General features: G+C 40.4%; 1 protein-coding gene across 4 annotated transcripts in view; it reads left to right on the top strand.

The window, feature by feature from the left end:
- The window catches only part of GARRE1 (granule associated Rac and RHOG effector 1), a 112,302-nt gene that overhangs the window by 12,111 nt on the left and 83,268 nt on the right, over window positions 1-16,923 (top strand). The window contains exon 1 of one of the 4 annotated variants that reach the window (XM_043526028.1): window positions 12,447-12,479. The exons of 2 other annotated variants lie outside the window; for them this stretch is intronic. In XM_043526028.1, the coding sequence (XP_043381963.1) occupies window positions 12,462-12,479 (18 nt within the window). In that variant the 5' untranslated portion in view covers window positions 12,447-12,461. Of the gene's footprint in view, window positions 1-12,446; window positions 12,480-16,923 lie in introns of those variants that run through there. One more of the 4 variants, XM_037877772.2, reaches the window with a different exon arrangement.

The raw sequence follows: 16,923 nt of genomic DNA, 5'->3' as shown, positions 1-16,923 counted from the left end.
AGCCTGGGGGGTTTCCAGGCTGGAGCTCCCCAGCTCCTCTGGCCTTCCCCCAGCCCTGCTCCACCTCAGCCACCTTGGTATGCTCCCAGCAGCCAGGTTCCTCCCTCGCAACAGGCTAGAGAGAGAGTTCTCTGCTCCTGGCTTCACTGGCTTTTATAGGGCCAGCTGGGTCTGTTTGGGGTGTGGCCACAGCTGAGTCTGCCTCCCAGGCAGGAGTGGGTGACCACCCCGCTACAGAAGCCCTGTGTCAAGTATCCGGGCAGAGTTCCTCTGGGCTGCGTCCAGTGGCTCCCTTGACGCCTTTGAGGAGCAGTGGGCGCTGTCTGGGGTTCTCTGCTTGGTGTCCCCATCCGGTATCCTTGTTTTGAACCTATGACCTTCACTCCGACCCCTGTTTTTCATTAGTTGTCCCCTGCATTTATTTGGTCCCTGGGTCCAGTGATCCCTCCTGCTGCGTGGAGGGGGTCCTATAGCAGTGGGCGGGCTTCCACCCGCTCACTTTCCGGAACCCAATAGGTACAGAAGCCCTGTGGCGGAAGTGCCTGCCTACTGACCTTTATACAAAACACTTACTCCCTCTCCAAGTTTTTTAGAGTTCTCAAATCCATTTTTTCTTCAAAATTTACTGAGATGGTGAAGCTGACTTTGTATGAAGGCTATGGGAAGAAAAGGTATCTAAATAGTCACTTCATAGTTGTGACGAGGTACACTCACCTGGCACTGGACGGGGAAGGGTTATCTGTACATTGTGGGCTGAGGAAGCCATGTCCCCTCATCTCTACTGGGCATGCTCCAAATGCATTAGCATAAAAGTGAGCAGCTCAGCTCAGTTGGGGCTGACCACCGGAGAGGAAGGACACTCACTGCAAGCCCCAGCCAAGGATCAGCCGAAGCCCGAGGCTGTGGGAGCCGGAGATGCCGCAACTCAGGCAAATGCCAAAGTACCCACAGAGGCCTTGCAGAGTCCAGAGTTGCTGGGGACAGTGCAGACCAGGGAACCCAGAGACAGCAGAGGTGCCCAGACCGCAGCAGTGGAAAGCATAGTAGGAAGCAGCCCAGGGGAATTAGATAGTGGCCCCTTTAGTGAACTGGATTTTGAGGCAGCGTGTTTCGGTTGGACACCACTGCTGACTCAGTGGCGTGTGCTCCTGCCACTACCTGGGCTGGGGCCCAGTGGAGAGGGAGGGTCCAGGCTCCCCTACCAAGGCCATCACGCAACCCTCCCCCCTTTTTGTACATGGCGGCCACTAGGGCTTACTCCCTCACAGACAGGAGCAAACATATTGACTTTGGCCGCTAGGCCTTACTGCCCTCCGGACTGGGGCAAATCTGTTGACTCCGGCCATTGGGCCACATTGCCCTGCTAAGAGGGCCGAGTATATTGACTCTGGCTCCGGAGGCATAGATGCAGGTTACATACTCTCCACACCTAAACCCTAAGGGAGACGGGGCACACTTGCCCCACACTGGATGGAGTCCCCCCAGCCCTGTCACAATAGTTAACATTTTATTCTGTTATGACCCTAAAAGATTACACTGGTAAAGAACCCTTCACCATCCCTTCATTTAACATTTGAGAAGCTTAAAACTGAGATAAATTGTGGCAAGGCCCTTCAGGGTACAATATTGGGTGTGGTATAAAAATCTAGATTAGGAGGCTTTCTGTCAGTCTGGAACCACTATTTTCAAGGAACTTTAATAGTATAGACTTTATTTTCTTGCACTATTAAAACACTTTTTTTTGTTAGAGGTAGATAAATAACACTTCTTACCAGTAAAAATGCGCTGTTTTGTCCAAGTTGTGGAGAAAGGAATGTACGCTTAAATGGAATCTACATACTTCAATCCTGGAGGCAAAGAAAGGCCAACAATGTGAAAGGCATCAAGACAAGTCAGCGGAAGAATTTCTTTTCCAGACACAAGACATACATACGCATTAGATCAGACCAACTAGCTCTACATTTTACTAGTGACTGTGCCAGTTTAAATGATTTAATGACCTGTACATAACCACTGTTCAATATACAGTGGAATGTTCAATTAGTGTTGTTACAGTACAGGATCTAGAAATATTATTTTAATTTTAAATCTAATTGCATTGATTAGATGCAGAAAGGATAATTCTTCTTTTAGAGAAGAGACCTAGACTTCACTTGAAATATTGTCTTTAGTTGCGGGGTTGGAAAGAAAAACAAACAAACCCCTGTCGTTATTCACTTTACTTGCCAAATCCACAATTTTCTTGCTCCCTTCTTCTGCTGAATCCAGTCACCCTCATTTTCCTATGCCCCTCCTTTTTTCCCCCTTGCACTTCCTCTTCTTATTCCTTTCTCTGTCTTTCATTTTAATGAACACCTAAAGATTTTTCAGGTTTCCTCCCAATTTTAATCCCAGATCTCATAATCAATCACCTCTTCTGCTATTGGGTCCCAGGCTCCTCACGCATCTCCCACACTGCTGTTTTCTGTTCTGCTGGTGACCCTTTCTGTTGATGTTTGCTTCTCCTTCTGTATGTTGATCAGATAGAGAGAGATCTGGAACATTAGCTGAGAAATGCAAAAGCAAAATTTACCAACTTGAAGTTGTAGGAGGATTTCCTACCATTTTATACTGGTATTGGTATGGAGGTTAGTGATATCTTTTCTTCATTCTTTTTCCTTCCCTGCATCGAAGGAGCACTCTTTCGCCTCCCGCACAACCAGGGTGTTTGTGTAGTAGAGTGAGAGAAGCTCTTGGTCTGTCATACCAAAACATTTTGATCACTGTTACTCCCATTCATGGCTTAATTTGAAATTGCTGCTATTACAATAATTCTATAAATGAATGAGACCCAGTAATCTGTTTGGGATTTTCTTCCATTGTCTGTTTTTAAATATCTAAATACAGAAGCTGGGAGATGTAAATTCTCCTACTATTGTTGAAAAGTTTTTAAAAGCCACAAATTTTACACCACGTAAATGTGCTACCTTGTTTGGTTGTGGAGCAGCAGTTATACTATTTCTACAAAGGTGACATCAGTGATGCTGGAACACAGTCAAAGTGTAGGCATGGTAAATTTTACATTAGAAACATAAGCAGGGGAATCAATGCTTGCCTGTTGTTTGTTTTTTCCCATCTGTCCGGGGAGAAAAAGAGTAACGGAGGAGTTAGTTTTAATAAGTAAGATGGAAATAGGAGACTGAATTTAAATTCTAGTGGCAGGGAATTCATGTTTTCTCAAACTTTTTTTTATTCTGTGGCAGAATCCCACTGCATGGTTTGTCTTCAAGCAGCCGCAGAATGCAATTGTTGCATAAGAAATTGTTTCACTCTGCTTCTTTTGGGACATAGGTGGAAAAAGCCATTCTTTAACTGCCTGCTTCAAATATTTTATCTTCTCTCAGCTGGAATGTAGGTGAAAATGCCAGCGGCAGAAGTAGCAAACACAATCCATTGCCACTAGCAAGAGCTCTTCCTCCTGCCCAAGCTCCTGTACTGCCAAAGCCAATGAATTGTGTCTATGTTGTTGTTCTGTCACTAGCACTTCCACCTATATTCCAGCAAAAGAGAAGGTAAAGTATTTGAATACAGTGAGTGTAGTCATTGAGAGAAACATGCTCTGCACAGGGATGGACTTAGGGTCTGTAAGCATACACAGTTCCTTGAGGTGTCATTGCCAAAGCCTGTCTTGCTATTTAATAGTCAGGTGTATACCGAAGGAAACATTTTTTATATATATTCAAAGATTTTACTACTTTTAGAGAGGCCAAGTTACATTTGAAAAAATTGATCGGTTGAAATGGAAAAAAGTTCATGAACTCGGGATGAGTGTGACTCATATGCAGCACAGTCCAGTGCAGGCACACCTCAACTACATTTAAAAGAGACTGAAACCAGTTTTGACCTTTTTGCAGCTGGTTTAATTAGTTATTCCTTCCCTTAGCTGTGCAGATTCTATTCGCTAGCTGTTTTTTCTTGCTAAGTTTAATGCATTTAATTCAAAGTACCTATAATTAGGACACTTGATAAAGAAGGCATATATTGTCTCTCAAAGCAGTGTTCTTTAGAACATTTTATAAATAAAATTAACTAGCCCTGTGGCCTGGTAGTGAGTAGTGCTCAATGCTTTGATGAAAGAAATAGAAACTTCATTTGTGGTTTCTTACTTCCTGGAGTAAGCATGCTGTACTTCCATAAGGGTGGGAGAAGAGGAAATACCTGTGCCTATGGAGCTGGGTACAGAGTGATACTGGGGTAATGAAGAAATTTTCATTAAGATCAATTCGGCTGTAGTATGGTAGCAACTGTGCCAAGTTTCTACGGAGATTGAAAGGGATTGAAAGTGGCAGACTCTCAGGAGCGTTGGGGCAGGAAGAGATTGAAAGGCCTCACTTCACATTTAAAAATTCTGACTGCTTCCTTTAAAAAAAACAAAAACCAACAACTTTCAATAAAGCATTTGAGATTGTTGAACCCATTGTTAGCTTACTGGACACTGAAGCATTACATTGGCTAGGATGTCTTGGGAAATGGAATGAGCCATTCATCACTACTGGGAGATGCATTTTTATTTTTTAAAAATATTTTTGAGGGTGTTGTATATTAAAGTGATAGCATCTATTTTGGTTACAAAATCTAATTATCCAGATCATATTTACAAAATTCCAAGTATCTAAGTTCTAAAATTTTCAACAATGGAGTGGTCAATTTTCAAAAAGCCACTCTTTTTGGTGCGTATAGTAACTGTGCTCCTGAATTGAAAGGAGAGCAAGAATATTCTTCCCACTGCTTGATATTTCAGAAATGTATAAATGTTGTACATCAGTATTTGCAAGCGCTACTTTATGATTTAAGAGAATGCTTTGTTTTGATTCTTTATTTTATTTTTAGCCAAACCTAAGACACAAATTGTTATGTCCCACCTATCCCTAGGATTGCCAACTTTCTCATCAAACAAAACTGAACACCCTAGCTCCGCCCCTTCGCCTAGGTCTGGTTCACTACATTCCCTCTCCCTCGGTGGCTTGCTCTTCCCCACCCTCACTCACTCTCATTGGGCTGAGGCAGGGCTTTGGGGTGCGGGAGGGGGTGAGGGCTCTGGCTGGGAGTACGGGCCCTGGGGTAGGGCTGGGGATGACGGGTTTAGGGTGCAGGAGGGGGCTCCAGACTGCAGGGGTGGGGCTAAGGGACTTGGAGTGAGGGAGGGGGCTGCGGGTTGAGGCAGGGGTTGTGATGTGGGAGGGGGTGAGGGCTCTGGGCTGGGGGTGCACTTGCTGGTGTGGGGATCATTGTTTTGGTTGCTCACTCTATCTCCCTTTTCTCATGGCACTACCCTAATAGAAGACCAACATATCCAGCTAACATTTCAGGGAATGCATTGCCAGTCAGTCATTAGGAAATGTTTCAAACAATGTTCAGTAGTAGATAGATATCCTCCCTCTAAAGGTAGAGCATTTCTCCACCATCATTATTAGTTATTTTTCTTCTTGCTTTGAGTGAACCATAGTAGCCTTGAATCTAGGTTATCTCACGTGCAGGTGTAATGTAGTAACAGTTAAGTCATACCAGCAGCCTCTTAAACTATTTTTAACTATTGTGTAATTATAGGCACACACCTCACATTATTGAAGGTTTAGTTCATCTCATGCCTCAGAATCCAGCTTTTAATCTTCCAGCCCATATTTTGTTCTCTACTTACTTGCCAAGAAAGTCTGGCTCCATTAGTCATAACACTTAAAAGAAGTAAGAGATACACAATATTTCTGGGAAATCACTTAAAATGGCTGTAAACGTACAGTATAGTGTATGTAGAAAAGAAATCAAATGCAATTTAAAGAGCTACAGCAAGTTGTTGATATAGAAAATTGTGGTATTATACTTGGGAATTCATTTTTTACAACAAATGAGAGAAATAATTGTTATGCAACTTAGAAACCATATAAGCTTAGTTCATTTAAGTCTGGGATGAGCTGGAGTGAAAATATGTTTGGGTGTTTCAAGCAGGACTTCAGAAGCTATTCCTCTAATTTCTGTACTTTCATATAAAAGGTTGGAATAATATGACACCACTTTTCAAATAATTAAGAGCTGCTCTTGACAAGTAATTTTTTATTAGTTTTTGTTAATTGAGCAATTTGTTGGAGACAAGGATGGTGCGAAAACACGATATAACTTGACACTTTTTAGAGCAGTTATTGAAGGACCACTGGAAAATGGGAGATTTGTTTGTTTTGCGTTTTAAACACTGTCATCCCCTAAAGTCTTTTTTTTAATTTGGCAAGTGATTTTCCTAATGTGATTAAAAACCGTCGTAATTTTATCATGAGTCTAGAGCAGTGGTTCTCAACTCTGGTCCAGGGAAATCTTAATCTGCCGTGTCCGCAGATTAAGCCGATCGTGGCTCCCACTGGCCACGGTTCCTCGCTCTAGGCCAATGGGGGCTGCGGGAAGGGCGGCCAGCACATTCCTGGGCCTGTGCCACTTTCTGCAGCCCCCGTTGGCCTGGAGCGGCGAACCGCGGCCAGTGGGAGTTGCGATCAGCCGAACCTGCGGACGTGGCAGGTAAACAAATCGGTCTGGTGCGCCAGGGGCTTTCCCTGAACAAGCGGTGGACCAGAGTTGAGAACCACTGGTCTGCAGATATTTGGTGTTTTTTCTTAAAGCCTCAGCTCTTGCAGGCATGTGATTATATGAGAATCTCTTTTTTTTTTTTTTTTTTAAAGTTTCTAGTCCTCCTGGCTGCAGAGAAGAAAAGCTTCAAGTGTAGACCCCAAAGACTCAAAAACCAGAAGGCAAATAGAAAGAACTCCAAATATATTATGTTTAAAATCTCATGATATATTGGGTACTGACTTATAATATTTGAATGCTTGAGAAGGATAATGCTATATTTCAAAATGCAGAAACAATATATTAAAATCTTTATTGTTACTGGTTTCCAGTCCATTTCTAAATCCAACTCAGGGATGCTGCTGTGTTTTATTCAAAATGCCTCATGGACTCATTCCTCTCCAATTTAAATTATATTCACCTATACTCTTCAGCCTGTTTGCTCTATTTACTCTTCCAGCCTTGGTTTCCTTACCTTTCACTGCTGGAGGCCGTTCTCCTACTCTATCTACTGCTTTTATAAAGAAATTTCACCCTTCTCAAATCTTGTCCCAAATCGTTAGCTTAGAAAGCAACAAACTAAAAATAAATTTTACCTACCAGATTTTCAATTAAGTTCTAAACTTAAGCTGTTTGGTTTTCTAAAAATCTGATATCCTAAGGTTTTCTCCTGTCTTAGATGGAGAATGAAAGCTGAAATAGCAGTTTTAAAAGTCACAGCTGTATTGACCTAGGATGCCATGCCCAAAATGGGATGGAAGGATGAAATTGTAGACAGAGCATGGAACAAACGTCAGTGATATTTATTGAGACGTTAGAGCTGTGAATATAGATTATTATAAAATATACTATGTAATCTTTAAACATTTTTTACTAAACTCTTCGTGTCTTGGTATTCTATTGGGAATCAAACAATCCCCCTTTCCTGGTTTTGCTTCTGTGATCAAATCATGTCATTCAGCTATGTCTAAAACACGTGCGGTTAAGCAACCTTGTGAGCTAGTGGGGACAGTTAGATTGTAAGAAAGCTTCTATACTGACCACTACTTTAACTAACAAACAGTGTAGATGTAAACTGGTGTAGTTTTGAGAGCCTGGATACAAGGATGAGGGGAACACTAGAAGTGCATCAAGATAATTAATGTATAGTTTCTGAACTCAGTTAATTTAAAATGAGTACAGTGGAAATCACTTGTATTGCACAATCGATGTATGAGATTATTGTGCCAGTCACTTATTCTTGGACACAATGGGTAGGCATTCATGCATAATGGAGAAATCATTGTCCCTTCTCCACAATGTAGCTGTAGGGAGCTGTGCTCTATGGGTCTTCATCCACAGCACACTGAAGGGTGTGAGGTGGAGGGTTGGCATAAGGTTGGTGAACTTGCAACAATGTAAACCCTCCGATTATAAACCTACCACCGTGTTGTGAGTGGGGGGCAGGGATGCCGCAGACACCACGACAGCCTTGAGACTACATAAATAATGGGAACAGCTCTTTTGGTGTTTCTGTAACCTTTGGAGGAAGGATTCCTTCCCCAGGGAGCACTCAAGCCAGATTACTTGGGTTTGAGTAGCAGGAGACAAGATTTGGGCCTAAAAATTCCTTTAATACTTTTTCAGCTCAAACTAGGTACAAGGGAGAATTACTGTTGATGACATACAATTCAGGGGCCAACCAAGGACCTTAATCCAATTAGTGCAAGAAATTGCATTCTACTAAACCAGATGATCAGTGCACAAAATAGTAAAAAAGAGGATCTTTAACAGATTTGCATAAAGACTTGTAAGTATTTGCCATTTGAGAATCTATTGGAGATGGTCAGGAGAGGAATTCCACTGCATAATGAAAAACCTACAACTAACAAGACTATAAGCTTAATGGCTACAAATATGCACTAACTATACTTAAATCTTTGGGAATTGTTTTGCTTTGCAAAACCAAAATGCAACACATGCAGTTCTAAATGTTTGTGTATTAAATGGTGTGTTTTCAATAAAATGCAAACAAGTAAAACTAACCATAATATTGGAAAGTCTCTTTGCAGTGAAGTCTTTCAAATTCTAAAAATAGAATAAAATAGTCAAACTCAAACTTACTTCAAAATTAAAATAAAATCTTCCTCATTGTGAGTGTAGGGTCACAAATTCTAAAATACTTAGTGCATTCTGATGTAGGAACCACAGTCCACAGCAGAAGAGAATATTTAATTTAAAAAATGCGAGAAGGTTCGTGAAATGTGTGCTAGAAATAGAAAATAAGATTAGAGGTTATGTTTCAGACATGGAGCCTTCTCTGGTCTCTAGGGGGAAAAAATAGAACAAGGTTGCTTCAAGGTCTGTAGCCTGAGGGAGGAAGGGGGAAAAGGCACTAATAAGGGCTAAGCTGAAGGGTAGTCTAGGGAATTAAAATAAATAAATAAATAAATAGATTACTGTTCTTGTATGTTGCATCACCTTTCCTCCCATCATTTGTTGGTATTTGTCTTGTCGTGTTGTAAGTTTTCCTGAGAAGAAACCTGTCTATGCATTTGTATGGTAGATGCAGTTGTGATTGGGCTCTTGGTTGCTACTGCAAAACTAATAATCCTTGTGGCTGAAAGATTACTTTTGAAAAATCTAGTTTTATTTAACAATTTAAAAATACAGTTTAGGCCAGATCTGTATACTTGAAACTTGTGCCAGTATCCTAATGTCACTTTTGGGGTGTGGTGTGTGCCTGACATCTTTATACTGGCAAAGCCCTACTGTAGACACAGTTTTACTGGCAAAAAAATGCTTTTGCCAATGTAACTTATTTCATTTGGGGGGAAAGGTATAAGCTGTTGCAGCAGAAGCACATTTTTGCCGGTATAAACTGTGTCTACATGAGGAGGGTTTGTTGGAATAGCTATATCAGCAAACATTTTCTACTGTAGACCTGGCCTTAAATGCTGACAAAGCATTGTTTTTAAAATGTACTTGATATGTCAACTAGTATCAGATAAAAGGAGACCATGAAGAAATTATTAATAATCTTCTTAACATTCCAATATTCATTAACAAAGCTACCATGAAACTTAGCTAATTAGATATACAGATCTATTATTCTGTTGGTGTGAATGCATAGTTCCCAGTAACATTGGAGTTATGTGCCTATAGATCTTAGTTTTCAGCAAGCTCTGATTTAATAATTTAAGCTTTCAGAATATTCAGTCTTTGGTACAGTCACTTGTCTCTAATCAACAGACCCCATGTTGTTAGGTTAGATTACTAAATCTATTTATTAAAAGTTAACCTTTTAAGGGTAACAAAGCAGCAGCAGTATCTTGTGGCTTCTACTGGGGGAAAACTTAAGTTACACAGCTGGAGTCAGAAATGAAGGCTTAAAAGTAACATGAGGACAGATCATGCCTTCCTTGATCTGCTTGTGGTTCACCTCCATGATATGGTCCGTGCCCCTCCACCAACAAGGTATGGGGAAACCCTCTCTTTGTGGGCCCAAGGTTGCACTTTTGGGACTGGGAGAAGAGGGAGAGGGGAAGTGTTCACACTGCTGTGGCCCTTCAGAACTTAAACTCTGGTTATATTGCCTTTTCTGTCTAGCTCTTGCCATGGACTCAAGGAGCTACAACAGCAAGGGGCATCCTTATAATGGCACCAATGGAGCAGCTGAGCCAGAGTGTGGGAAGGAGGCCTTTCTGGGGGGAGGTGTCACTGGGGTTACAATGGATGGGAGCATAGGGCCTCCTTCCTGATCCCTTGGGCTACCCACTGATTCTCTTGGGATTGGCCATTATGGGGGATGGATTTTCTGCAAGTGGGCAAACTGCTCCCCACCCCCACAGGACAAGAGATTACCCTCGTTGGGGGTATCCTTGCAGAGATTTCCCCTAAGGATATCCCTGATAGTTTTATTTAAATTAGTATTTCTTTCCACTGATATTTGTGACATTTCTTGGTATAATTTTTTGTCCCAATATGTTTTGATATGGGGCTAAGATTACATATAATTGTTTGAATTGTTCATACTAGATGTTTAAATTAGCACACCAAATGATCAAAGGCTTTTCTTTGGAAAGATCAAAAGTACAAAACCAAAACTCAATAACTACTGCTGTCCCACCGGTATAAATCTTCAACAGGCCATGTTATGCCCTCATTTACAACTAGGCAATCTTGTTATTCTGCACACGTGAACTAATAGGAGCTTAAAAGCAATTATGTCAACTAACCAAAGGAGTGGAATTGAGCATGTTCTCTTATGGCCTTGTTGACTTTGGCTGACTAACAGGAGTGAAAAAAACAGTATAAATTTGGTTTTGTCACTAAAGTTAGCTGTCTGAATGTACAGAGGGAACAGATCTGTTGAGTAAGATAATGCCACTTAATCACTTTTCAGAGTATAACCATCCTATCAGATCTGTTTCTGTAGATGAAGCCTTGTTATATACTCATTTGCCATACATGTATTAACTGTTGTTAATTATTTGTGACGTTAATACGATTTATTGCCAAACTGTTACTTCTGTAAATTAATATAGGTAGCTGTCTTGATAGTTTGTAATGTAATAGTAAATATTTATAGAGTTCTTCAGAGGGCGAACGAAAAAGACTATATTCAAGAATGCTGATTTTTAACTCTGGAGTATATTTAGTCTCTCTTAAACAAACCAACCCGAACACATTAGCACTTCTAAGTGACCTTTTAATGATTGCTATACGTCTTTCCATACCCAGTACTTTATGCAGTAGCTTAACACCTTAAGCTAGAAAAGTTATGCGTGCTGCTTAGATATGTCAGCTGAATTCCATGTATGCTTTTGTAAGCAAACAGCTGTTATAATAAGTACTGTACTTTCAAATCCTTCATATTCTTTACTGGGCTCTGTGCTAATTCTGGAAAATGAGAATTATTTTTCTAAAGTGGGACTTCAGTTTTTTATAAAGCTCACTGTGTTTTGTTGTGAAATAAATATTGTTTTCCTGCTTCTCTGAAAATTGCAACAAATCAGTCATTATCTTTTTAATAACAATGTTTAACTTGTTTTTAATCTCAAAGTAAGTTAAATTAAAATGATAAAGAACATGTAAACAAAGTCCACCCAAAAAAGAAAATGAGCAGAATACAAACGCATGTATTAAATTCCTAAAAACACAATATATGTATTACAATTATGTAAATATAAAAGAATCCCCCAACAGTCATAACGCAGTGTGTATAACTTCATATATTGTTTAAAGTTGACATTTGGTACTTCTTTGTGCACATACTGTGTGAGCACAGGATAACAAATTAATGCCATGGTGTAAAATAGGAAACAGTATTATGAAGCTATTAATAGAAGGCACTACTTATTGAAGTCTCAAAGATTTAATCTATTACACTTCTGGGAAACATGGAATGAAGCTCGCTGGAAAACAGTCTTGCCAAAGAAGGTTTAGGGGGCCTCTTGATCTACAACACTTATCTTTTATTCTCTTTTGTTCATTATACCATTAATTATGTTTGTAGGAATTTGAGCATCTCTAGCAAGGATATTTTAGTTACCTGCAGGAAAGCAAGGAGAGGGATCAGATGAGCACAAAGCATTGGGTTTTTTTGTGGGAGAGGGATTATAGTCTTGCAAAATAGTAATACGTTGATGACTGTGAACTTCTCATTTTTGTTTTCTCTTAAATAGTTGGAATCTGGGCTCAAAATTTGATTCAAACGTTATAAATTAATACGCAATGTCCTCTAAAGTACTGGAGTGGCTTTTATCTGGGTTTAAATAATATTTGCTTTTTAAAATCTCGACTGTTTGTGACACTTTCTTTTTAAATCCTAGCTCTTAATGAGGAGAGCAGCATATGTTGAGGAGAAGCAAGGAGCTTTTTTGTAATGAAAAATGAGGAATGCTTGTGAGGTATGCATACTACTATTGTAAGGGATTTAATCTCTGAAATCTCAGGCTTCTGTGTCACCCAATAGTACCTTCATCAGCTGTTGAAGTCCATTTTAGATACTTCATTAACATAATGAAACTAGCAGATTATGTCCTGAATGTGAGGACAGCAATAAAACACTGTATTGATTATTCTAAAATATGGCCTATCATAAAAACTTAGTTCAAATAATTGTTTGAAATTACAGAGTAGCCTGTCAATTACCACTATTTATGAACTTGCCAGTTGCAGTAATTTTATATCATGAGTTTGAGATGTCTGTGGAAACTCTAGTGTTTGCTGCTTTTATATCAAAATCAGCTAATATTTGCACTGGACTGCTTTGGTTTATTCTTATATTGAAATGACGATGAATCAATACAGCCATCCTTACAATGACAGAATTTCCTACTGACTTCAGGGACCAAAATTGGTAAATGTAATGTTCAAAGGTAATATGTCAAAATACACTTCTCATTAGTTTTAATTTTTCACTATTACAGCTTTCTGCTAATTCCATAATTTTCAACATAAGGGCCTAATCACCATGTCCCTATCCTTCCTAAATAGAACATGACTGAGGAATTCTGAAGGGAGACTGGGTGAGGAAAGTGGTCAGTGGAAGCATGTGACTGAAAGAACCAGGCAGAGGAAAAGACGGGCTAGTGAAGGAGAAATAGAGCTCAAGAACAGGTTTGCAGAGTTGGAAAATGAAGAAGGGGCTCAGCAGGTAGTCACTGAAGGTGGAAGGGCAAGGAAGAAGAGAAGAGCAGCTAGTCCTATAGGAAAAGGGGAGGAGTCAATGGAGACCACACCAAATATGAGCCCCAGGAGGATACAGGATGGGTTGAAGAGGATTACAAGGGAGAATAGGAATGGCAAGAACTTGCAGCCACAGGGAACAGGGGATAGACTGGAGAATAGCACCTTCACCAGGAAAAGGCAGGTCTATGTGATCAGGGACTCTTTACTGAGAAGAATAGAACGGCCTGTAACCAGAGCTGATCCAGAGAATAGAAGGGTGTGCTGTCTTCCAGGTGCTAAGATATGGGATGTAGACCTGAAGTTGAAAAGGATCCTAAAGGGAACGGGAAAGAATCCCCTAATTATCTTTCATGTGGGAACAAATGATTCAGCTAGATTCTCGCTGGAAAGTATTAAGGGAGACTATGTTAGGCTGGGGAAGACGCTTAAGGAAATGGAGGCTCAGGTGATCTTTAGTTGGATTCTGCCTGTTCCTAGAGAAGGGCAACAAAGGTGTGACAAGATTATGACTATCAACAGATGGCTTAGGCAGTGGTGCTATAAGGAGGGCTTTGGGATGTATGGCCACTGAGAGGCATTCATGAACAGAGGACAGTTCTTTTGGGATGGACTTCATCTGAGTAGGGAAGGAAATAGACTTCTATGATGGAGGCTGACACAACTGATTAAGAGAGCTTTAAACTAGGAATTTGGGGGAGATGGTTGGGAGATGTCCAGGTAATCTCCATGCCGGATTTTGGCATTGAGAGGGAAGAAAACGAAGTAAGAAAGGATACAGCCGTGGGTAGGAGAATGTATATAAGGAGGAAGGGCAGTGTGGATACCAGTCTAATAGGTTATACTGGCTGTAGAATGACCGTGCCTAATAGGGTACAGAATGTGAGCGAGGCCAAACAGCAAAAATTAAGATGTTTGTACACCAATGCGAGGAGCCTAGGTAACAAAATGGAGGAACTAGAGCTACTGGTGCAGGAAGTGAAACCAGATATTATAGGGATAACAGAAACGTGGTGGAATAGTAGTCATGACTGGACTACAGGAATTGAAGGGTATGTGCTGTTTAGGAAAGACCGAAATAAAGGTAAAGGTGGTTGTGTATATCAATGAGGAGGTAGAATGTAAAGAAATAAGTGATGGAATGGATAAGTCAGAGTGTGTCTGGGCAAAAATTATATTGGGGAAGAAAACTACTAGAGCTTCCCCTGGGATAGTGCTTGGGGTGTGCTATAGATCGCCGGGATCTAATTTGGATATGGATAGAGCCCTCTTTAATGTTTTTAATGAAGTAAATACTAATGGAAACTGCGTGATCATGGAGACTTTAACTTCCCAGATATAGATTGGAGGACGAGCGCAAATCAGACGTCAAGAATTATAACATTCAAAAACCAGTTGGAGAACACTTCAATCTCTCTGGTCACTCGATTACAGACCTAAAAGTGGCAATACTTCAACAAAAAAACTTCAAAAACAGACTCCAACGAGAGACTGCTGAATTGGAATTAATTTGCAAACTGGGTACAATTAACTTAGGCTTGAATAGAGACTGGGAGTGGATGGGTCATTACACAAAGTAAAACTATTTCCCCATGTTTATCCCCCACCCCCACCCCCCACTGTTCCTCAGATGTTCTTGTCAACTGCTGGAAATGGCCCACCTTGATTATCACTACAAAAGATCCCCGCCCCTCCGCTCTCTGCTGGTAATAGCTCACCTTAAGTGATCACTCTGGTTACAGTGTGTATGGTAACACCCATTGTTTCATGTTCTCTATGTATATAAATCTCCCCACTGTATTTTCCACTGAAAGCATCCGATGAAGTGAGCTGTAGCTCACGAAAGCTTATGCTCAAATTTGTTAGTCTCTAAGGTGCCACAAGTACTTCTTTTCTTTTTGCGAATACAGACTAACATGGCTGCTACTCTGAAATCTGTCAGTAATAATAATAGGGCTCAGATTTTCCGAGATGCTATAGCTGATGGATTCCTTCATCAAGTAGTTGCTGAACCGACTAGAGGGGATGCCATTTTAGATTTGGTTTTGGTGAGTAGTGAGGACCTCATAGAAGAAATGGTTGTAGGGGACAATCTTGGTTCAAGTGATCATGAGCTAATTCAGTTCAAACTGAACGGAAGGATTAACAAAAATAAATCTGCAACTAGAGTTTTTGATTTCAAAAGGGCTGACTTTCAAAAATTAAGGAAATTAGTTAGGGAAGTGGATTAGATTTATGGATCTAAAGGCAGAGGAGGCCTGAGATTACTTTAAATCTAAGCTGCAGAAGCTATCGGAGCTATCTTGTGTCCCAAGAAAGGGGAAAAAATTCATAGACAGGAGTTGTAGACCAAGCTGGATGAGCAAGCATCTCAGAGAGGTGATTAAGGAAAAGCAGAAAGCATACAGGGAGTGGAAGATGGGAGGGATCAGTAAGGAAAGCTACCTTATTGAGGTCAGAACATGTAGGGATAAAGTGAGACAGGCTAAAAGTCAAGTAGAGTTGGACCTTGCAAAGGGAATTAAAACCAATAGTAAAAGGTTCTATAGCCATATAAATAAGAAGAAAACAAAGAAAGAAGAAGCGGGACCGCTAAATACTGAGGATGGAGCGGAGGTCAAGGATAATCTAGGCATGGCCCAATATCTAAACAAATACTTTGCCGCTGTCTTTAATAAGGCTGAAGAGGATCTTAGGGATAATGGTAGCATACAAATGGGAATGAGGATATGGAGGCAGATATTACCATATCTGAGGTAGAAGTGAAACTCAAACAGCTTAATGGGACTAAATCGGGGGGCCCAGATAATCTTCATCCAAGACTATTAAAGGAATTGGCACGTGAAATTGAAAGCCCATTAGCAAGAATTTTTAATGAATCTGTAAACTCAGGGGTTGTATTGTATGATTGGAGAATTGTTAACATAGTTCCTATTTTTAAGAAAGGAAAAAAAATGGTGATCTGGGTAACTACAGGCCTGTTAGTTTGACATCTGTAGTATGCAAGGTCTTGGAAAACATTTTGAAGGAGAAAGTAGTTAAGGACATTGAGGTCAATGGCAAATGGGACAAAATACAAAATGGTTTTACAAAAGGTAGATTATGCTAAACCAACCTGATCTCCTTCTTTGAGAAAGTAACAGATTTTTTTAGACAAAGGAAACGCAGTGGATCTAATTTACCTAGATTTCAGTAAGGCGTTTGATACCGTGCCACAGGGGAATTATTAGCTAAATTGGAAAAGATGGGGATCAATATGAAAATTGAAAGGTGGTTAAGGAATTGGTTAAAGGGGAGACTACAGCGGGTCCTACTGAAAGGTGAACTTTCAGGCTTGAGGGAGTTTACCAGTGGAGTTCCTCAGGGATTAGTTTGGGGACCAATCTTATTTAATCTTTTTATTACTGACCTCGGCACAAAAAGTGGGAGTGTGCTAATAAAGTTTGCGGATGATACAAAGCTGGGAGGTATTGCCAATTTAGAGAGAGACCGGGATATCATTCAGGAAGATTTGGATGACCTTGTAAACTGGAGTAATAGTAATAGGATGAAATTTAATAGTGAGAAGTGTAAGATTATGCATTTAGGGATTAAGAACAAGAATTTTAGTTATAAACTGGGAACGCATCAATTAGAAGTAACGGAGGAGGAGAAGGACCTTGT

Source organism: Chelonia mydas, chromosome 12 (assembly GCF_015237465.2).
Source record: "Chelonia mydas isolate rCheMyd1 chromosome 12, rCheMyd1.pri.v2, whole genome shotgun sequence".
Classification (NCBI taxonomy): domain Eukaryota; kingdom Metazoa; phylum Chordata; order Testudines; family Cheloniidae; genus Chelonia; species Chelonia mydas.
The sequence above is the reverse complement of the archived record's forward strand: the minus strand, read 5'-3'. Positions and strand labels throughout refer to the sequence as shown.